The sequence below is a fragment of the Eretmochelys imbricata genome, chromosome 1 (genome assembly GCF_965152235.1).
Source record: "Eretmochelys imbricata isolate rEreImb1 chromosome 1, rEreImb1.hap1, whole genome shotgun sequence".
Lineage (NCBI taxonomy): Eukaryota > Metazoa > Chordata > Testudines > Cheloniidae > Eretmochelys > Eretmochelys imbricata.
In genome coordinates this window covers 59483938-59507890 of record NC_135572.1, presented here as the reverse complement: position 1 = coordinate 59507890, position 23953 = coordinate 59483938, and the positions used below count along the sequence as shown (strand labels likewise).

General features: G+C 40.1%; 1 protein-coding gene across 12 annotated transcripts in view; it reads right to left on the bottom strand.

Moving 5' to 3' along the window:
- The window catches only part of LOC144261694 (RCC1 and BTB domain-containing protein 2), a 235473-nt gene that overhangs the window by 62074 nt on the left and 149446 nt on the right, over positions 1 to 23953 (bottom strand). For 5 of the 12 annotated variants that reach the window (XM_077811434.1, XM_077811428.1, XM_077811437.1 and 2 more), the window contains exons 1-6: positions 18651 to 21930; positions 15639 to 15705; positions 4388 to 4546; positions 4004 to 4154; positions 3028 to 3194; positions 2075 to 2233 (exon numbers count right to left, since the gene is read on the bottom strand). In XM_077811434.1, the coding sequence (XP_077667560.1) occupies positions 2075 to 2233; positions 3028 to 3194; positions 4004 to 4154; positions 4388 to 4546; positions 15639 to 15680 (678 nt within the window). In that variant the 5' untranslated portion in view covers positions 15681 to 15705; positions 18651 to 21930. The other 7 variants (XM_077811429.1, XM_077811432.1, XM_077811431.1 and 4 more) reach the window with 7 other exon arrangements.

Here is a 23953-nt window from a genome sequence, read left to right as displayed (position 1 = left end):
TGCCAGGATGTGTAATGCGGGTTAAAGTTCCTGGTATAAAAGCCTTCACTCTACATACAGATTTCTGTACAGACCCAGGAAGGGTCTGGGATGCTGGCTGCAGGTATAATAGAAGATATTCCATATTCTTTGCTTTTGGGGAAGGATATTGTGGTTTCAAAGCAGAAAGGATAAATCAGGTCTCCTCTGTTAGTCCCAGAGTAGCAAGAGATTGTGTTAGCCAAAATGCTAATGGGATAGCTGACAGGGATAGATCTCCCCTGTCAGTATCCAAGAGGAATCAAGTTTCAGAGTAGGAATCAAGTTACTTTCTCAGTGTATGCAAACAAATACCTGAGCAGCAGGACTGACAAGACCTACTGACTTGCAGGGGAATTCTCTGGGTCCTAAAGCCTAGATCAATGAAATAAGCTCTCTGCCTACCCTTACCAGGCACTCGGGGGAAGTACAGAGCATGGTGAATGCAGTATTTCCAGCCAAAAGTAGGGACACTGTGGCAGCTGTGGTGTACTGCAAAAACTATGACATCCACCCTAGGATGGGAAATGCCCAAGTAGGGTGTAAGACATCTGCTTGGGAGATGACAAAGGTAACTGTTGCCAGGAAGGAGGGGAGACTTTTTCCTGCAATCATTGACTGCTTGATGATCTGTAAAAATGTAATTGACCCTGAGCAAGGTGGGAGAGGGAATTTTGTTCACCTTGACTCAGTATGTGGGGAACATTAGACCACCACCCCAGTAGGGTGAGGGGAACAATGCTCCTCCCCCTTCCTCCAGAGAAGCAGAGGTTCTACCTAGGAACCTATGGGGAGGTGGGGCAGAGAAAAGAATCTGGCAATAGCAGAGGTTTGAAAAAGTCTCCCTTGCTTGATTCTTCTGCTGTTAAAAGCAGCACATGGTTGAGAGTTGCTTCACAAGGAGCCAGTCCTGATATATGTCTCCCTATGGCCCAAAGAATTGCTTCTTGTAACATCTCCAGGTGGGGAAGCAACCAATCACTTGAATGACAAAGGGACACTATACACACTCTCTGGAAATCAAATGGGAGGTATAAGTGAGAGAACTAGGTCTCAAGTGTACAAGTACCAAGGAGTAACAGGGGAAAGAAGAGCCATATGAAAGCTCAGCCGCACAGGTTCTAAAGATAGAAAATATGCTGGATGGTTATCAAATGACTCTGTATGGATTTCTGAATGGCGTATGCTGATTTACTAGCAGAATGTTTATTATCTGAATAGTTGAAATGGGAAATTATGACAGATAACAGCAGAAATGCCTCCAGGAAATAAAACTGTCCAGGCAATAAGTCTATCAGTTTCCTTACACAGCTCCAAGGGTTGCACCCTGGTACGTGGTTCACAGTGTCACTCACTCAAATTAGGCGCAGCCACCCCTCTGTCACAATGGATAGGTGGCCAAACCAAACCTGAGTGGTGCTGAGACCCCATGTGCCAGGAGTAAGGAGCCATGCCCAGCCCCGTGGGACAGGAGCCACCACTGCAGGGTTACTTTCCAACCCCCACATTCCTGCAGCTTCTCCTGCACCTCAGTTTTAGGGTTGTGGTGCCAGGTGGAGGGTGTGTGTGTATATATATATATATATATATATATAATGGTGGGTTGCAAAAAAAGACAATACAGTTGGTGGGTCACTTTAGTTAAAAAAGTTAGGGAACCACTGGATTAGAGTCTCAAAAACTAATGTTGGGTTCAAATATTTATTTTTAAAAGAATGTAATGAATTAATTTAAAATGAATTATTTTCTGTTTATTGCAGAGATTTGTTCTGAAAGGGGTAATTTTAGCTAATTTGGGTAAAGTATCTCTTAAATGATATGTTTATATATGTGGTGTGGACAGTGGGAACAAGTAGGACCATTTCTGATGAAAACTTTCTGATAACAGTACAGATTACTAGATTTTGGAAGTTACAGATTAATATTACTTTTCTCAGCAGTTTTAACTGTGATAGTGCTTGCAAAGGTAGATGCTATCAACAATTTGTAGCCAATAATGCTGAATAAAATAAAATTCAGTCAGACAAATTAACTTTAAATTTAAGAACATTCTTACCTCCCCATTTTCTACAACAGCCATTGAGCACATCTGTCCACAAGCTATATTAACAGCTATCTTATTTTGTAGGCAGCTGGTAACTCTTCGAGGAATTGGCTGATTAGCTGTTGAACCAGATCCAACCTGTCCTGAATTATTATAACCCCATGCATACACCTGTTATAGAAGAGTCATTAACAGAATAAGACTGTAACATATAACTTTAACCAAACGTCCAAGAGATATAGAAGTTATATAAACTGCACATATTAAAAAATACATTCTAAACATATGTGGATTACAGGACTGCAGCAACTCTTTTCTATGCATCTAGGAAAGACACAGAAATGGTTGTTTCCTTTTTTATTTTCTTCCAGAAATCTGACAACTCCTTTCAACTCTAATTTCTAATGCTCGACTAGTTAAAAAAACAAGAAGAAATAATATAAAAGATTATGCATCCTGTGGGGTATACTTGTGATTCTTTGTCTACAGAGTTACTGAAAGAAAACAAAATAGGACAAGTAACTGAACACCAACAATATCTCAGAGTGTAACAGAACAATACTTTGTACCTCAATGGGTTTAGATATTTAACTGTGGTGATCCTTCCACATATGCACAGAGTTTAATTTACTGCCAAATTTAATGGTGTGAACAAATTTTTCACAGCAGGGCACAGTGGGAGAGGTCATAGATATTTTTAGCCATCCTTTGCAATACCAAGTGCTGTTCCTTCATTAGGATCAGCTATCCCATAAACAACTTCCTGCAATTGTGGGTGGACAAACATTGATAAACCTCAGATCTTCCAATTATTATTAAATATTTATATCACAGCAGCACCTAGAGGACAGCCAGGCCAGGTCCCATTGTGCTAGGCATTGTATGTTTTTCTCTTTCCAGCATCCTATATAAATTCCATACAAAGGAAAATGCAGTTTATGCAGATTTATGCTAACTCTTCTCACCTCTCCATCAGATGTTAACACCATGGAATGGTGAGAGCCACAGGCGACTTCAATTACTTTCTTGTTTACCAAGTTAGTAGAGACTTGACAGGGAACTAAACCATGATTTGTTGTACCATTGCCCAGTTGACTATAAGCATTATGGCCCCATGTGTACACTTCTCCTTCTATAATAAAAGTGTGAAAAATCAATTTTAAAACATCTACTTATCTAATAACTATGCATCACAAGATGACAGAAAATGAAAAGTCAAGTTCAACAACGGTGCACACTTCCATATGCCCCCTACGCTATTAATCCTGGGTACACAAGAATGCTATTTTTTCCCCAGTGTTCAATAAATGTCTAAAAGGGTAATACCAAGAGAATCACATTAAAAGAAAGTGATAGGAGATAGTGTGGTCCAGAAGAGAGGACATAGGAATGGGAGTCAGATGAGACCTGAATTCTATTCCTAGCTCTGCCACTTCTGGCCCTGGTCAAGTAATTTGTCTCTGTGCCTTGGTTTGCTCATCAAAACTGGAATAATGATACTTTCTATTCTTTGTAAAGTACTTTGAATTCCTCAGATGAAAAGCACTATACTGTGCTAAATACTGTCATTATTTATTAATAAATAATATCAATAATATATTATTAATTATTAGTAGTATTATTATCATTATTGAAATATACCATCTCCACTTTGTATCATTGAAAAGTATATTTTCAAGCATTTTAGGAGCCATAGCATCCTATCAGGAAGGTTAAACAATGTTTGATGTACCACTTCATCAGGTATCTATTGGGATATGAACTACAGAATAATTATTAATCCTTCCACAGAATCTATACCTTTGCATTTTCCCTAATACTATATCAGTCTAAGAAGCAGGATTGTCCATTTCACTCTCACAACTCAGGTCTCTCACAAATAATTGGGCCAACTGAAGAAGGCACACATTTTAAAAATTCAATATTCTCACCACACATTACCTGCAGTAGTAACAACAACATGAGGACCACTTCCATAGCTCAGACAGGCTATCTTTTTGCCACATAAAGTATCTAATCTCTGTGGTTCAATAGTGCTCTGAATGTCGCCTGTTCCCAAACAGCCACTGCAGTTGGTGCCAAGCACAAACACCTGTTATAAAATCTTATTGTTAATGTAGCACATTCTTTATTACGACTGTAACATTTACCATTTAAATTAAAATAATCAATCCTAAACTTTCTTTATTCAATAATTAATGTATGATACTTCTCCAGGGTCTATCATCATAATTCTGGCTTTACTGCTAATCTATCTTGAATTAATAATGAATCAAATATTTACCAAATAATATTGCACTAATATACACTTTCTCTGATAATTACCTCATCATTTTCAGTTGCATACAACACTTCATTACCAGCACTACCAAATACACAGGCTTGACGAATTAACTTCAGTTCTTCTTGAGAGCAGAGAGCAAAAATTGGCCATTTTCCAACATCCAACATCTTCAGGGCTGATAAGAAAGTAGCATGTATCACCTGCTGAGATTAAAAAGTGATATGAGATATTTAGAAAAAAGGAAAATGTTCAACCTTGTACAATGAAAGGGCTAAATCTAAAGAAAAATAAAGCAGTAGATAAGAAAGGGTATTACTTTCTTCCCCAACCACAAAACAATGTCTTATTTCAAAAGTAAGTTCTGGACAGACAGTGATTAAAAAAACAACCCTACACATCATGATAAAGAACAAAAGAAAAAATTAGAGAAAAGCACCAAATAACGTGTAGACATACTGAGACAATCAGTTCTGTCTCTAGTTTTCCAAAATTTATATTTCAGAAATTAAATTCCCTTGCTTCCAAGAGGGAACAAGAAGCTATTTTTATGGACTTAGCTTGTGCAGCTCAAGTTCAATGTTCTGTTTCTTGGACTATGACAAACATAATTAATAGTTTTCCCTTTCAATATGTTATGCATGGTTGAACTGTATTACCTATGACTAATTTAGGCCCTTATTCCACAAATATTTAGATTCTGATCCAAAACCCACTGAAATCAATGGGAAAACATTCATTGATTTCAGTGGGCTTTGGCGCCTAAGTCTTTTACTTCAGTGGGACTACACCTGGTAGTAGGAGTTTGCAGGATCTAGCTGTCTTTCCAATGTCTGTACAGCACTAAGAACAATGTTTATGTTAACAGCCACTATTCAGTTAGACACTTAAGAATATGTCTAGAGGCATGACACTAGCCCAACTGTAGTCAATGCAGCTACTCATGATGAAAGCTAAGCACATGCTTAAGTGCCTTGCTAAATGAAGGTCTAAATAAAGGGTTCATAAACCCTTGAAAAACTCCATTAAAGTGAGACTATATGCAGTATATGCCACTGATTTGGGGAATTCACCCATGGCTTGTGGCCCCTTTGTGCCAGCTCAACAAGTGCATAGGAGCCATAAAGGGTTTCCCCCGCCCCTCTCCATAAGGAATACCCATGCACAGTAGGCCCTGTGCAGGAGCCAGAGAACCAACTTTACACCCTCCACACACATAGGAGACTATCACCTGCTGAGGCTCTGCGGGTATTCTGCGTGGATGGGAGAGTGACTGTGGTGATCCTACACCTCAGCAATTCTATACCAGCGCAATGGCCCTGACAGGCTACTGCAACAAGGACAGAAGTTAGTCTTTTGGGCTGCCCTATCCTGTGATGGAGGACGAACCAGCCCCCAAACAGATCTCTAAATGAAAACCAGGGTGGATAAAAATCAATGATTGTTTAAAAAAAAAAAGAGGTTTTTTTCCTCAAAAAGCATTTTATCAAAAAAATCCGATCTAAAGATAGTTTTAATTAAGATACATTTTAGCTCAAAGATATCTCATCATGGAATAGGGATTATAAATTCTAATTCTGTACTAAGAGGCAATATATTCATGTTTAAGAAAAGTTTTGTAAATGAGTTCCAATAGTTCATGAATTAGGGACCCAATCTTACGGGCTTCCCAGGGCTTCTGTATAGATTATTTAGGTTAATCTTTCTATCTACCCAATGGGACTCAGTGCTCAGTCTAGAAGATACGATCAGAGATGCTGAGTTTTGCAGTTCTCAAACTGTGGATTTGTGTCTACAGAAATAACATGCTTGTCAACAAAAAAAATTGGTTTTAAAAAATAAATAATGTATAGAGATGAGAAATAACAGACCTCAACCCTATTGTCCCTCTGCAAATTTGTGTACACAGAGTGAATCCCTTACCTCTCTCTAAAAGTGCAAAGTTTCAAAAGGTTCAATGAATAGAAAGAAGATTGTTGGGGGCGGAATAGATCTGGACAAGGAGAAGAAGTCTGGAGATAAATGTGAGAAGGGAGGGACAGGCAGTGGAAACAAAAGTGAAACGGTTTGAGCAGCATATTCCAGAAGTCTTGAGGTCTTTCTGAGTGTAACCTTCATTAATCTGAGATCTACCATACCATTCTCTCACTAGAAGGGAAAACCTACAATGGCAGCAGGCCATAAAAGAGATCCAGTTTGGGAATAAGAACCATACAAGAAATATATGTTTGCTGATGATGTTTTAAAGAAAGTCACACCAGTGAACTGGTGGAAGTCACTTAAGCACTTGGATTCAGAGACTGTTGAAGTGATAATCTCACTTTTAACAGCAGTAGCTTCTTCTGCCAGGGTAGAAAGAATATTTTCTTCCTTTGGACTAATTCATTCCAAACTGAGAAATCATTTGGGACCTGAAAAAGCAAGAAAGCTTCTTTTTCTTTTCCAGATTATGAAGAAACAGGAAAATGAAGGTGAAGATGACTAAATTAGCTGCAGAAGCCAATATTTTAAGTTTCTCATGTTAACCTCTCTGACACATTTCAGAGAAACAGCCGTGTTAGTCTGTATTCGCAAAAAGAAAAGGAGTCCTTGTGGCACCTTAGAGACTAACCAATTTATTTGAGCATGAGCTTTCGTGAGCTAGCTGTAGCTCACGAAAGCTCATGCTCAAATAAATTGGTTAGTCTCTAAGGTGCCACAAGGACTCCTTTTCTCTCTGACACAGTCGATTTAATTTTTGGTTTTTTAAAAAATATGTTTCATTCAACTATTTTAAAAACAATTTTAACAGAAACAAACCTGATTTTAAAAAACTTGAATGTTTAACTAAATTCAAAAATTCATATGGTTGTTTTGTTAAAATATTATATGTTTGATGTTGAAGAAAAAAATCCAGAATACACAACGTTGCTGGTTTAGTTCAATAAAACAATTTACAGGTCTGTCTGGTGATATTCTCCTCCTAATACAGCATGGTAAGAAAATCCTCCAAATATTAATGATTAACCTATTGAGCTGGAGATAGTTCACTTCCCAATGACTTCATAAATATCTGCTTCAATTAACTTTGGTAAATGAAATAACCAAACAATCATTCATTTTCTGATATAGCTGTAAAACTAATCTGAAAAGTTTTCAAAATAAATCACTTTAAAAATATATAGTGTGTACCTTCTAAAAATGAAACCTACATCTATCTCTGAGTTGTGAAGAATATGTATTAAGGTTATAACAACCAACAAGAATGCACTTTTATGTAGAAATTTATGATTAAATCGAGTCTTTCTGACCGGTGATTTAAATCATGATTTAAATCCACCCTGATGAAAGCAAACTATTTATTTATTTCAAATTCTTAGCTACTGACATCATTGCAATATTTGTAAAGACCTAGTTTTTCAGTTTAGTCTAATCTGGATGTTAGTTACAATTTGTGGCAAACAATAAAACCTTAAGTGATAGCCTAGCCCAATTAAATAAATAGCAAAAAAAAAAAAAAAGTGAGGATTTCACCCCTGGTTTCTTATTTTTATGTATTCGTTTTTAAAGGACAGAATTTAAATAGATTTGATTTTAAGCCAACAATTCTAAAATAGTCAAACAAACTGTTTTAAAGTAATATGTACTTCATAAAAATTAGTCCATCAGAGAGATTAAAATAGCAGTCAGTCCTTTATTAAGGGGAGGTAGGGATGGGAAAGGATTTAATAATAGGTATTTAAAAAAAAACACAATTACTACTAAATATTCATTTTTAAACAAGCATTTCAAAACTATTCATCATATAACTCCCCCATCATATACTTGAAGATATTAAAAACTTTTAAAAAATTCATAATCCCCATTACATTACCAAATCTTTTGATGAAAAAGAAAACCTCCTTCAAAAGTCTACCCAAGAACACCCTTGCACTTCAAAAATATCCACATTTATTTTCAGGCATCTGAAATAAACAAAGTCTTCATTATCTTCCTCCTTTGTGGTTTTAGATGTATCTGTTTCAATACTGCTTCAGATCACCAAATATATAATCTTTGTGAATTTATCTATCATTTAGACTTCCATATGTAAGTATAAAAATGTCTTCTGAATAAGGATAAAATCCTCCCATTTAGCACAAGCCAATTACCTCATAACAAGTTTGCAAGTTTAAACAACCTAAACAAACAATTCTCCACCAAGACTTCTCTACTGAAATAGTGTCTGAGCCTCAATCAAAATTCCTTCGATTTGTATGTTATCAGTGACTATTTATCACCAAAGATTGTAGAATTCAAAGTTTTAATAAAATTTTGCATCAAATAGAGTACAGCTTGTTTCTCCAAAGTTACACTGATCCTAAAACAAAGACAATAAACTTTGCAATTATGGGGCCTGATGACCTGCGTAACAATCAAGATAACTGCCAGCTGCAGTGAAAAGCCTTGGAGAGGCAGCCCAGGCTGGGCCCATCACAGTCTGGTCAATGTATCTGCCCCATCAAGGGCAGATTGCAGAGACATTTTAGCCACCAAGCAGTGCTCTACAAAACTACCCAAAATTCATCCCGGAAAGCCTCGGGGAACTGCTCCTGATCGTGATCTTCATCTGTAGAGGAGGTGTGTATCTTTCTACCCAAAAGATCAAAGCACTTCAAGTCCTTTGGGGAGAACTTGAACCTTTCCTGATGGACTCTGTCATTCAATGCCGTGATCACCAAGGAATTCAGGGCTGGATGGGAATAGAACCCCTCGAACCTTTGTAGAGGCACAAAACAACACTTCAAGTGCTTGGCCACCAGTGGTCCTGAGACCAGCAAACCTCAAAGTGCCCTCACAGGCTCAAGGAGCACCTCATTAACTGGAAAGCCACTCTCCCTGGGACAAAGGGCTGGAGAATGTTCACAAGTTTATGGGTATTCTTCTGCAGAAACTCCGCCTAAATTCCAAGGGACAAGGTCACATGACATAAAAGGTCCTGTTAGGCCTTGAACTCCTCCAGGATGGAAGGAAAGGATGAACCAGGCAACACTGCATTGTCTGGGGACGAGGCAGAGTCTCTTGATGGGAAAACTCCAACAGCTCTGCAGGAAGGGGAACTGTGGGCATCTGGACTTGCAGCTGATCTGCAACTACCAATGCCACAGAAGTTGGTGATCTTGTTTTTGATTTGGATGACAAGCAAGTCCTGTGGGAGCAAGGAGCTTCCCACTAAGCCCAAGGGGGCCACTGGTATGGGTAAGGCATTGGCGGCCAGTAGGCGCCACACCAGGGGCCTCCATCCTGACCTTGGGGGTGCATGCCATCCCTGGTAGCTGTATTGGTCTACTGATGGCCTTCACACTTCCTCCAGTGAAGTGGAATGGGAGGACGAGGATCCTGACTCTGAAGCAGAGGTGTGCCAGGATCTCGTAGACATAGGAGGAGCAACTCTAGAGGGAGCCAACAGGCAGTCCGACTCGTCAGTGGCCCAGAATGAGGTTGGAATTGGCTCTCCCATGGTAGTTGGCACCAATGGTGCAGAAGGCAAGATCAGTCCCAATGCAAACAGTACCAGAGCACCCGCAAGCCTTGACGTTGAGGGCGGTGACAACCTCCGTGGAACCATCCCCAGCATCGACTGCATCAGTGCCAAGGAACGGCCCAGTACTAAAGAACCTTGTACTGTCTCCGATACCACGTCCATACCAACCCCTGCAAGGGGTGCTTCCTGGTGCTGTGCAAAAGGGCTCAAGAGTTCAGCTGCATGCTCTAACTGGGGGGCCATTGCGGGCACCAACCTCACAAATTTTGGACCAGCAGTGAGGACAGGACCGAAAAGCAGAGCAAGGTCACCGCAGCCTGTTACTACAACATTACTGACACTGTCGCTACTGGCATTGTTCCCATTGGCACCAGACTCAACAGACACTCAGAGGCTGGAACCAGAGTCCACGGTACAGGGTGTCTGCCCTCACTACCCTCTACCTAGGGAGGGTCGAAGACACCCATGCCATCCTGTGCACCAGAGATGGCACCAGAAGAGTCACCCCAGGAGTTGGAGCACTCACAATCAATCATATGTGGCCTCTTCTTTGGTACTGATGGCGGAGAACAGCTCCTGCACTTCTTTGGAAAGGCCCATGCCCCAGAACGGGAAGCAGCAGCACTTTCCAAGCCTGAGGAGAATCTGCAGCCTAAGGAGGTCCTCAGTACTGGGTCAGGCCTCATGGCCTGTTCAAAGTAGGTGCTGCTTCGGGCAAAGGTCCTGTGTCACCTGAGTCCTCTTTTTGAAAGACCTAAAGATCGAACAGCAGCACTCTTTAAACTTGGCTTTGCCAAGACAGAGCAAACACCACATGTGGGGGTCACTGTTAGGAATCGCTAATTCACACAAAGTGCAATGCTTGCATCCCAGTGAGGGCATCACTGGGGAGAACTACTGTTACCACTGTGCTATAGTCTAGAACTTTTACTCTAACACTACTGACTATTACCTAGGTACAATAATACTAGGCTTAAAAGATAAATTGCAAGATTGTGACGCAACAACCACAGAGAGCTCCAACTACAGCCAACAGGCAGTGAGAAGGAACTGAGGGGACTCGAGGCAGCGCCGCCTCATATAGCCCAGGGAGGGGCAACAGGCATGAGGCACAAGCACTGCCCGTCTATGGGTACTGCTAGGCAAAAGTCTCCACCTCTGGCATGCGCACACACCTACTTGGAATACATGTCTGCATCTACTCAAAGAAGAACTGATTAAAAGCCTTATTTATTTTTCAATGCACCCTACCTAAAGACATTCACTGAACAGTAAGTCAAAATAATATTGAATGCATCTATAAATAAACACAGTGGCTACATGCCTTCTTCAGTGCTCTGCATTCCTTGTTTGGTACTGTTTAACATTTGATTATGAACACAAAACCAATGAAATGTTTGTCTAATTAGGTCAGAAAGTAATATTTCAATGTTGATATTTGATTGATGTGCAGTTTTTGAGTTTTCTTTCTTTTTAAAAATATCACAGATTCTTAAAGTGACTGCTTTTCACGATGTCACAGACTGTTCTCCAAGCTGCATTTGCTGATGTGATGTAGCCTGAAGTTCTAAAGAACAACCACGGTTTATCTTCATCTGCACAAATTTCCTGGCTTTCACGAACACGGACACTGGTTTCTTAAAGATTTAGAGTCTGTGTTTCAGTTCTCTCCTATCTGCCCAGCTGATGGGTCAGAACAAATAACGATGTGGTTTTCTCTTCAGTAACATCCCTAGTTTAAAGAAAAGGAGTCCTTGTGGCACCTTAGAGACTAACCAATTTATTTGAGCATGAGCTTTCGTGAGCTACAGCTCAAGTGAGCTGTAGCTCACGAAAGCTCATGTTCAAATAAATTGGTTAGTCTCTAAGGTGCCACAAGGACTCCTTTTCTTTTTGCGAATACAGACTAACACGGCTGTTACTCTGATCCCTAGTTTAGAGGCACTCAGAGATACCCTTATATAAAATGTAATGAAAATTACAGCATTTCTTTAACATTACTTACAATCTAAAATCATACATTGTAGGAAACAATGAAAAAAAATTACCACCAAAACTGCCTAATATTGTTATATTAAAATCCTTGTAAAATATAAAAATAGAGATGCTTTAATACAATTTACTAACACCCATGAATTAATTAGAAATCTGTCTTAGGAATTAACAGATGTGTTCGACACAGTAAGGGACTGAGGTGATATTTGTGGCTCCCTTATTTTCAAAATTGATCTCCTTGACTTCCATACTCCACGTCCAATTTTCTCCAAAAAGTCTGAAAGGTTTTATGAACCCTGGCCTGACAATCTAATAACTCCATATAAGAGAATCCACTCTTTTAGCATTTTGTGTTCTTATGATAGTGTGTAATCGTCCTTCTCAAGTATTCAGGTAGAAGAGGTTAGTTGCCTTGTACAGTAAACTGGAGTTCTTTGAGATGTGTGTCCTTATGGGTGCTCCACTTCAGGTGCACGTGTGCCCCATCCACCTTTGATGGGATATTTTTGGTAGCAGTGCCCATTTGGCCCATGTATGCATCCTACACATCCGTGTGTCTCATAGTGGGGATATACAGGGCTGCACAGATGAACCGGCCTTAGTTTCTTCTCTACTGCAAAGCCCCACAAAGAAAACTCCAAAGCAGAGGAGAAGGACGGCAGGTAGTAGAGCATCCATAGGAACACACAACTCAAAGAACTCCAATTCCTGCACAAGATGAGTATTCTCTCCTCCTTCAATTAGTGTTCCTATGGGTGCTCCACTTCAAGTTATTTCAGAGCAGTACTTTCATCAGGATGGGGGAGCTTCAGAGCTGAGTCTAATACTGAAGACAAAACTGCATTGCTCAGAGCAGCATCTGATTTAGAAATATGAACTACCACATAATGTTTGGAAAAGGTATGTATCGAAGTCCAGGTTGTAGCCTTGCAAATCTCAAGAACAGGAACATGTTTAAATAACACCACTGATGTAGACAGATATCTCATAGAATGAGCTATCACCCTACGATGAGGTTAAATATGAGGATACATCCTGAGATCCACCTCCAGATACTCTGGGTGGAGACTATGGATGCCTTGGATCTGTTCCCACATAGGAGGGTTTTATCTGGACAGAATCAAACTAATGTCCAAAGTGTTGAAGGCAGCACCTTCCTTAAACTGGTGTGGGTTTGGGAAAATAACTTGGGAGATGGATGACTTGGTGGATGTGAAATTCAGAAGTCACTTTAGAAAGGAACTTAGGATGTAGTCATAGTCAAACTCTGTCTTTGAAGAATAGTGTAAAAGGAGTACAGGCAATCCTCGGACTTATGACACAATTGGTTCCTGAATATCACGTCTAAAGTCAAAAATGTCGTAACTCAAATTTCCCATGGGAACAATGTCACATCAAGCATCGTAAAGTCAAAACCGACATCGTAAAATCAAAACACAATGAGTATTTATAATCATCATGAGTGCCGTTCGTCATAACTCAAACGTCAAAGTCGAGGACTGCCTGTATCTGCCGTTAAAGCCCCTGACTCTTCTAGGGGGAAGAGATGGCCACCAAAATGGTCATTTTCATGGACAGGTGAAGAAGGGAACAAGTGGCCATTGGCTCAGAGGGGGTTTCATAAGACAATTAAGTATCAAGTTTAGATCCTTTACAGATCCTTTCCTAATCTAAGAAGAAAGGTTTCTCAGTCCCTTGGATGAGCATACACTGAGAATCCCTCAACAGAGGAACGGAATGCCTTTACAGCCACCAGTGAACCCTAATGGAACTCATAGATAATCCTGACTTTTATCATTCCAATAGTCAAGGTTGGCAGAGAGAGAAGAATTAATGGGTGAAAATTGTTGTTGGACACACCAGTGTTGAAATCCCTTCCATTCTGAAGGTAAGTACTTTGTGTAGACATTTTTCTGTGGTTTAATAACACCTGTGGTACCTCTGCTGAATAGGAAGAGTCTATTCCTGAGAATCATTGAGCAGCCAAGCCTTGAGATGAAGAACTCCCAGATTGGAATGGAGAGTCTGACCGGAGATCTGAGAGAGCAGGTGGGGAATGGACAGAAGAGTCAACAATGGAGAGACAGCAAAGTGAATCAGGTAAGGGTACCAGACCCTCTGGGCCATGTTGGAACCACTAATGTGGTCTTGGCTTTATCTTGCTTGATCTTGTTTATCAATTTGAGGATGAAATATGTTGGAGGAAACACATACAAAAGACCCTTAATTCATGGAACAAAGAAGGCATCTCAAGTGAATGGAGGCTCAACCTCTGCTCAAGTGGAATTGTTTGCACTTCCTGTTGTTGACGGTGACAGTGAAACCCACAGAAGCCCTGAGGTCAGTAATATGTGACTAAGAATCTGAGAGTCCCCCCATTTGTAATCTTGGGAGAAGTGCTTGCTGAGATTGTCATCCATGGTGTTTCGTACCCCTGGAAAGTAAGTGGCTGAAATGAGGGTATGATTGGCTATCCACCACTTCCATAGCTTTATTGCTTTGGCACAAAAGAAAAAAGGATCTTCCCCCGCTCCCTTGACAGGTGATGGGGAACATGTAGGCTATGTTGTCTATCATGACATTCACAGATTTGCCCCCGATTAATAGGAGGAAGTGAACACAAGCATTCCTGACTGCCCACAGCTCCAAAAAATTGATATGTAAAAAGGATTCTTGGACTATTTGCCCTGAATGGTGTGTGTCCCTAAGTGCAACCCCCTCTCCAGTCCAAAAGAGATACATCCGATGTTATGGTGATGATTGGGTAAGGTTAGATGATCAGAAGTATAAAACAAGCCCCTCACACAAAATGAAACATATAAAAAGTAAATAACTGCACTAAACTAAACTTAAAGGCAGAAGCTAAATTCTGAAGGATAGAAACAGGCATGCTAAATGTTCCATCCCAGGCCAAAGTGGTGAGAAGGAACTGGGGGATGGGGAGGTTGCCCAAGCAGCTCTACATATCTTGGGTACAGAGCATGTGGTTGTGTAGAGCGCATGCACAGGCTGTATGAGCACTGCTACCAAAATCTCCAATCAAAGACGCATGGGTCACATGCACACCTGACATTGAGCACCCATAGGTACACTACTTGAAGAAGATGATATTAATGGAAGAACTGCCTCTGACTGCCCACCTACTGTGCTGTTGAGAAGTCTAAAGACCAAAATTGCAAGCAAGTCCAAACACTAAGGGAGATTTTATCTTTGTGAATGTAGCTTTCATATTCACTGCTCCACAACCAGTACAGGCTTGGATCATTCAACACTTCTTCAAACCATCTGATCTTAACAACCTGTACAGAAACTGGCTAGCCCAGTTTTCTTTCTAGGATAGTTAATTTTAAAAATTCACTATTATGCTCCCAAACTTGAATTAAGTGTTTTATTCAGTTCTACACTCCCAGGATGAAAAAATGGCTAGAGGAAAGTTATCACACCACTGTAGAATAATTAATTCCTACAGATGCGTGTTGCCAAAACACTAGGCCAGAATGAATTAGTGTGGAGCTGCATGATAAATTAAATTAAAGTGATTCTGTAGACAAGGGGAATAAGTCAAACTACTTAATAAAAATATACTGCTCCTCTGTTTAACGTTCTCTTGAATCAGATGAGAACATTAACACTTGTGAGAGAAATGCTGCTTATCTAAATTCTTGGTCTTGTGATACTCTCATAACCTTTATTAAAGCACAACTATAATGCAGCCAACTAAACTTCTTTAGTTTCAAGTAATGTACCATGACGTGCACAATACAAACTCATATTCTGTTGTGATGCTCAACTCTGACCTTGCCAGTGACTCCATGGGAAACAGGAGATTCAGGCTCCATATGGACTCGATCCTGTACCACAGGCCTGCACAGAAATAATTTTGGTTAAAATCAAGATGCCATATTCCTTGTGACTGTATCTTATGGAATTTTCTACCTTTTAAAGTGTTTTAATTCAACTAAAATGTGTGTGTTGAGAAGGAGATCAAGGACAGGACAAATGTCTTGGCATTTGGTCTGTAAAATTACAAAGAGGGACTCTGGCCTGCTGCTCTCCCACCGAAAAGGCAGTTTTTCAAAACTGACTGAAATTAAGATAACCTTCCAATAAGTTGAGTTGAATATTCTCAGGCTAGTTTTTAGCCTAATGGTGATTTGGGTGGAGTGGGTGGGTGGGGGAGGAAAAATTTTCATCTGTTTTTCAGGTATCTGACTCGGAGTGGGAAGGAAAAAGTGTGTCTAACGCTTAAAGTAATTTTCTACATCCTTTATGCACTCTAATAGAAAGAATGAATTTAAAACTTGGCTAATACAAATGCTTAAAGTGATAATTATGTGCTTTTCTAAAGCTGAACAAAGCTGACCAGGAAACAAAGATATGATGATGTAAAAAAGATAGTATATTGCACTAATGCCCTGCTTAGCAATAACCCCCTCAGATACTGTTCCTTACAGTTCTACTCTGGAAAGTGACTTTACGGATATAAATTGGGTTTTTGGGTTTCCAATTTTATTGTTTAATGATTCCCTTAAAATTTTCTGTTTACAAGGAAAACTGACAGCTCTGCAAACTCAACCTGGTATCCGAATGTCAAGTTATGTGCTTTCCAATTCTTGCATCAACAACAGGAACAGATTGTACAGATCAAATGCTGCCTTCAGATAAACTAGTGCAACCCCACTATCCTCAAATTCTTCCCTTAACTACATATATGCAACCCTGTTGCCCTTAGTGAGATTGTACAGATGGCCATGTTATTGAAACTGTGTTAAAAATTATTTATTGAACAAGCCAAAAAATAATTTAATTTTCTCAAAGGTGTGTTGATTCTGCAGGGCAGACAGTAATAACAATCTTACTTTTTCCACTACAGAAAGTCAAATAGAATTCTGAATAAAAACAGGGAGTAGATCTGCTGAGCAATAAGGTGCCACTTTTATATAATCACTTTTTAGGTGAGTACTACACCTTAAAGAAGGCATCAAAAGAAGCTCTAGAGATCTAGCTACCTTTCTGATTGACATACATACTTCTAATTTCAAATTCTGTACACTAATACACAAGCCAAAGATATACATTTGAAGTGTGTATGGAATCTAATTATATAGAGTTAAAAATGCTTCCTTCTATTCTCTTACCAAAACAAATCCCAAATAAAATTAAAATGGCACAGTAACTATTGCTTAGCCATATTACATGTACATACCTTAAGGCATACATTTAACCGCAAATACAAAATGCTGTATATGTAAAACGAATTAATTACACCTACTTTGGAAACTACCATTTTGAATTTCTTGATTTTATGCATTTAACATCCCAAACATAATGAGATTACACATATGTTAAGGGCGGACTCTTCATTTGCCCAAATTGACTTTCATCCCATGTTCCATAGGATTCCCTATTATTTCCACTTGATCCTCGTCTCATCTCCCCCCTCTACTTTTTCCACTTATAATAGGGGAAACCAGAAGCAGTTAACTTCATGCTTGTCTGTTGGGTTTCCCACTGTGTTTGTATACCACCTAACACAACAGGGCATCTGTCTTGGTAAGAAACTGTGTGTGCTGCCAATGCACAACAAATAATAGTACATTATGTTTGTGAAGGGTGCCACGTATGTGAACGTTTAACTTAAGAATGTGCCTAACTTTAAGCATGCAAGTAGTCACATTGAATCTAATGGGAACACTCAGATGCTTATAGTAACTTGCTAATTCTGGACCTTATGTAGTATTTAGCCTTCCGGTCTTCCAGCTCTCCTTAGCAACCCTGGCATATGTCCCACAGGAGACATTTAGGGCTTTCCTAGAATACAGTAAATTTATACTACTGACAGGTTTCCCAAGAGTATAGTCATGAATTATGGATTAGATTTTCCAATTTAAATGTGAATACAGAATTCTACATTTTGGAAAGGTTAAGAACATAGGAATTGAAGAGACCTCCTGGGTCAAGTCCAGACCTCTGCTATCACAGGCAATCCTGTCATATAATCTTACCAAACTCAATATTAAAATGAGTTAGGTTTTTTATCTTCATTATTCTTATAGAAAGGCTGTTTCAGAACCATACTTCTTTAATGGTTAGAAACCGTCTTCTAATTTACACGCTAAATTTATTCATGGACATCTTATACCCATTTGTTCCTGTGCCAACATTGCCCTTAAACAGTTCTTCTCCCTCCCTGGTGTTTGCCATCCTGGTGTATTTATACAGAGCAATAATATCCCCTCAGCCTTTGTTCTCATTGATCTGAAACCTATAAATCAATGCTATTTATCACTGGATTGGAATATTGTAATTTATGTTTAGAACAAAGCATGGCACTTTTGTCTTCAAATTCATTTCTATTCGTTAGTAAACGTCCACATACTTTAGGACGGTCCCTTTCAACTACCATTATTCTAATTCAGTGGAGGAAAGAGATTCTCCACTCCCCCTCTTCTTCACCTTTAAGAGAAGATCAGGGAGGTAGAACACCTTTCAACTCATTTCCAGGAAAAAGGAGTAACTAACTCTGGGGACAAATTCTGCAAGCTGTTCTGAATGGACAGACCCCTGCCCTTGCACAGAGTCCCCCCTGGAGTGCCTTGGGTTCCCCCAACTACCAGGGGGTTGTTCCTTTATCAGAATCCCTTTAGAAAAGTTTAGTGAAAAAATACACCCTGGTCTCTAGATATTTGCATGAAAGGTGTTCTTTCTAAAATATTAGATTTCAGTTTAACTTTTTAACTTGAGTCCTTTAAAAAAAAAAAAAAAGTAATGTAGCATGGAGCCACCAATTTGGTCAAAAATTATTTTACCTGTATATTTTTAAAGTACTACTGATGATCCATCTGTAATCACATGTCTTGTGTATTCTTAGGAAGTCAGATTACCAGAGCAAGAATGCTGTTGCTGAAAAATAAATACTAAATACTCAAAATAAGACAGAAGAAAAAAATACTTTAATCACATAAAAATATATATATAAATAATGAATATTCAAGAACCACAGTTACAGCAGGAAAATACAATTTTAGCTGTTGCTGAGATGTTATCAGAGATCCTCATCTACCAAATCTTAAAATATGCATTAAATAATTGAAATGCCTTACTTTGAAACAAGTATCCAAAAGACATTTGTTTGCATACTAGTTTTTGTTACATTAAAAATAACCAACACAAGAGAATGCCTAAAGATGCAAGGAAAAAATGATCTATGGTTTATGATCTAGTCACAATTTAACTTTCAGTTTTTCCAATAAATTATATAGAACACAGGGGCAGGGAGCAGGAAACAGCAAACTTTATTCTAAAGACTCAGTTCTTAAGTGAAGACACCAGCATTTTATTTTAATAGAAACACATACAAAAAGATGATTTTATATAATATATTTTAGATTCTCACATAAACACTCCTGTCTGGAACCCAACTACAAGGTATAATACCAGAGCCAGCATGTTCTTGTGGACGGACCTTAGGACTGGGAATTCCTACGTTCTAATCTTGGGTCTGTCCTTGACTCACCATGTGGCCTTGGACAAGTTACTTATGGGCCTTCTACAGAAGAGATAAGATTGAGTTTGGGGACCCAAGTATAAGTTAGTTTCAATTAGAAACATAGAACAGCATTTTACTGTACATATTTGATCAGGTCCATTGAGCTAATTTCTATTTGTAATGTAATTTCTATAAATTATCCCTCTATGTATGTTCCGTGTGAGCAGAATTTTTTGGTGTACAGTTTAGTCTTTCCTCCCACTTGTTTGGAGTGTTTGTGAATCCCACTGATCACACTCACGTGTCTCTATGGATGGCTCCTAAAACATACAAGATTGAAGTTTCTTTTTATAGGGCCTATAACCACTGGTTGAGAGTTGGGGGAGAGAGAAGTATGAGGAAAAAGCCATAACTAATGGCCTACTGATGTCCTTAGAGAGGGGCCAAACCTCTATTCCAATACTTCTTGATTTCTAGGCAGCCTTTGATCATGAAGTGCTGCTAGTTTATATAAACGACATGGCAGGAGCAGAAAGAATAGTACTCAGGTGGCTTCATTCCTTCCTTCCTATTAAACGTATCACAGAGAATGAGGGGCTCCCTCTTTCCTAGAACACTCATTTTGGGGTTCCCTTTTCAATATGATCTTGCTTCTTCAACATACAACATGAGAACACTTGAGGAGATAGTGAAATGCCATGACTCCAATATCAACAATAAGCTGACAACACATAGCTCTTCATTTGCTTCTCCACTGATGTGACCTTTTCCATTACCAAGATGTTCCAGAGCCTGGAAGAAATAAAACATTGGTTGAAGAGCAGCTAGCTCAAACTGAATCTTGACAAGATGGAAGTGATGCTACTAGAAAGAAGGGAAAAATGTGACGAACTTACTGGAACAGTGATCTCACCCTTGACTGAGAGCATCCAAAGATCATCCATCAAGGAAGTACAAAGCCATGGGGTCTTTTTGAATTCCTTACTGCTCCTGGACACATACTGGATCAGTGGCAAGGAGCCACTAATTCACAATCTCCACTGGCTGGTTGTCTCTTTCCAGATTAATTTTAAAGGCAGTTTACAGGCTACATCTAAGATACTTCAAATACCACATACCCATCTTTTACCTTGCAAGACAGCTACACGCTGTAGGGATGCTACAATTAGAATGGCCCAGGATTAGACAGGTTTAGGGGCATAATCTATCCTTTTCCAGAGGCAAGACTTCAGCAGCAGAATATCTTGTCAGAGATAGATGGAGCCCAATCCTGACTGTATTCAAATGTAAGGCCCTGATCCCTGTGAATAGATCCATTGAAGTCAATGTGGGTATAGGCCCTGAACCTACAACTTATTGCAAGACTCACCTATCTGAAAACACCTTTTCCCAGGATGAACCAGTAGCTAGGGAATGAAAGAAGGGGGTGGGGGTAGGGGCGAGAGAAAGAGTACCACACAGTGAAAAGAACAAGAAAAAAAAAACCACACAGGTACACCAGGAACAAGGAAGATGTTCAAAATATTGCCCTTTAAGGCAAGCTCAGTGCTATCTTTGTTTTACCACATAGGTTACATCTACACTTGGAGCTAGGTGTGCAATTCCCAGCCTGTGTAGACATGCTAGCGCACTAAAAATAGTAGCACAGCTGCAGTAGAGCAGGCAGCAGTGAGTGGTGGCACGGGGTAGCCGGCCTGAGTACAACCGCCCCCTGGACCCTGTGGTCACATACCCAGGGAGCTAGCCTATTTTTAGCATGCTAGCTCAATGAGACCTAGAGCACATATGTCTATGCAAGCTGGGAACCACAACCCTAGCTAGCTCCAAGCATAAACATACCCTTAGATACTGCTATGATAGGCATGTTAGAAATATCACAAACATATTAGAAATTATTTGAAGATGTTCAAGGCTACTAATATTTTGAACCCAAGAAACAACAGGACAGGAAGAGAGCTAAGAATAAGATTTAAAAACTCAATGTTGTGAACAATCCTTTTTTGTTCTTTTCCTCCTTTTATGGTTTACCAAGAAATGTCAGTTTATGATGCTATATTTAAGGCCAGAAGGAATAATATTGCTTTAAAAAAAAAAAAAGAAATCTTAAAAGAAAGAGTAAGGGTCAGAGAGGTGATTTAAATAAACTGATTTTCATTACTTGACTTACATGTATGGGTAGCAGAAACTGAGATGAGGCAAGTTATTTGTATTCATAGTGTAGAATGTTTTTTTCTATTCTTCAACCACCACTAGTCAAATGAAATAATACATTAAGTAATAGATTTCCACCTACCTGACTGTGGCAAAAATTAAAGATACATTTGGTAATAAATATGAATCTTTAGAAAAAACTAGAAGAAAATGATAATCAATTAATCACTACCAAGCAGAAGATGAATAATGTAAAAAAGGCAATATAAATGTACAGAGGCTACTGAAAATAGTAACAAAGCTTGTATAGAAATTGTGGGTCTGTCTGAGCTAGCAGATCCACAGAAAATTCCAGGTAAAGATCTGAAGAAGATCAGGAAAATTACAATTAGACAAATCTCATCTTGCTAAAAGTTACAAAATTCAAATTAAAATATCACCACCTCTTTCTACAGGAGTAAACATACTTTTTGAAGATAGTGTTTCAGATGATGAAAGTTGAATGTAAGAATATTTTGGAGTTACAATGGGATCATTTTCAGATAATTAGTGAGTAACCCCAGCTGTGAGAAAAAGGGTTATGATTAGTCCAAGAATCTTATTTCTCCAGATCTTTCTTAAATGTCACAAAATAAAAATAAATATTTTATTAATGTAAGATCTACCTTTTGGGAAAATAATGTAACAATATTGTTCCTGTACTCAGCTCTAATCCTGTGATCTTAAGGGAAAGTACGGTTTATTTTTTGTGGCTGATGCTGCAAAATTTTTAGAGGCCCAACTTGAGAAGCCAGTTCCCACTCCACTGGTCATCAATTTCAAAACATCCTCTTCCTCAACACCATGTAATCCACTCTGGAATGAAACAGAACTATAATAATACTGATCTTTGGGGCAGTTATTCTGTTTTTGTTTTAGTACACCTTGCCTATTGCTAAGCACTGTGTAAACTTGCAGCACAGAACAAAGGATTTGACTTGCTGGAATTTAACCAGTGGTGAGCTGGAACCGGTTGTTAAATTTAGAAGCCCTTTTAGAACCGGTTGTCCGAGAGGGACAACCAGTTCTAAAAAAGCTTCTAAATTTAATGGCCGGCCAAAAGTGGCGCTTTAGGCGCCACCTCAATGGGTGCTCCAGGGCTGGAGCACCCACGGGGAAAATTTGGTGGGTGCAGAGCACCCACCGGCAGCTCCTCACCCAGCCTCAGCTCACCTCAGCCTCCTCCCCTGAACGCGCCACCCCGCTCTGCTTCTCCGCCCCCCCTACCCCGGCTTCCCGTGAATCAGATGTTTGCGTGGGAAGCCTGGGAGGGCGGAGAAGCAGGCGGTGGCTGCTTCGCACTCAGGCCCAGGGAGGCAGAGGGGAGGTGAACTGGGGGGGGGGGGGGGGGGGCATGAGGAGGGCCACCCACGCCACAGCTGGTAACCCGGGGGGCACATAGGGGAACTGATCCCCACCCCAGCTCACCTCCGCCTCCCTGGGCCTGAGCATGAAGCTGCCACTTGCTTCTCAGCCCTTCCCGGCTTCCCACGCGAACAGCTAATGCGCGGGAAACCGGGGAGGTGGGGGGGCAGAGTGGGACGTCGCATTCACGGGAGGAGGCGGAGCGGAGGTGAGCTGGGGCCGGGCATGGGGACAGGAGTTTCCCGGTGGGTGCTCTGCACCCACCAAATTCTCCTCGTGGGTGCTCCAGCCTTGAGGCACCGACTCCCTGGGTGCTCAAGGCGCCACTTTTGATGTGATCGGTGGGGGCTGCTCTCCCTAGCTATGCTACCCCGCCTCTAGGAGCCAGAGGGACCTGCTGGATGCTTCCTGGGAGCTGCCCCAGGTAAGCACCGCCGGGATTCCCCACCTCACCCCCCCCAGCAGGTCCCTCTGGCTCTCAGGGGTGGGGCATGGTGGGCACCCACTATGGTGGCCCATGAGACCCTCCTGCCCAGTTCTGGGGGCAGTCAGGGGACAGGGGAGGGGGGTGGATGGGGCAGGAGTCCCGGGGGGGGGACCACAACCCCCTCGTGGGGTGAGAAGGGAACCGGTTGTTAAGATTTTGGCAGCTCATCACTGAATTTAACTGTATATTGACTCTCCCTCTCTATTTCATGGCTTTTAATTTGGCACGTTCTTCCCCCCACTGGCAATTTTTTCCCCCAGTTGGCAGTGGTCTTATGCTGCTTCATTTTTTTCTTCTTTTTTTAAAATAGGTTTATCTTCCCGGTTCTACAACTTGACAATGCAAACAACTATATTGCTACTAAGGGTAAAAACAAGCTGGGTTAATTAATAAATGTTAAACTTTTATTTTTTTTAATTAATTGTAAAGTATCAATTCAATATTAATACTTGCTCCTATTTGAAAATTAAAAAGAAAAATTCAGTCCTCTTTTAATTTAATGTTATTTCAAATTAATATAAACAGAAGTACTCCCCAGGCTTTCAGTCTTTAGAAGCATTCAGTGAGGCTCTGCACTGTCA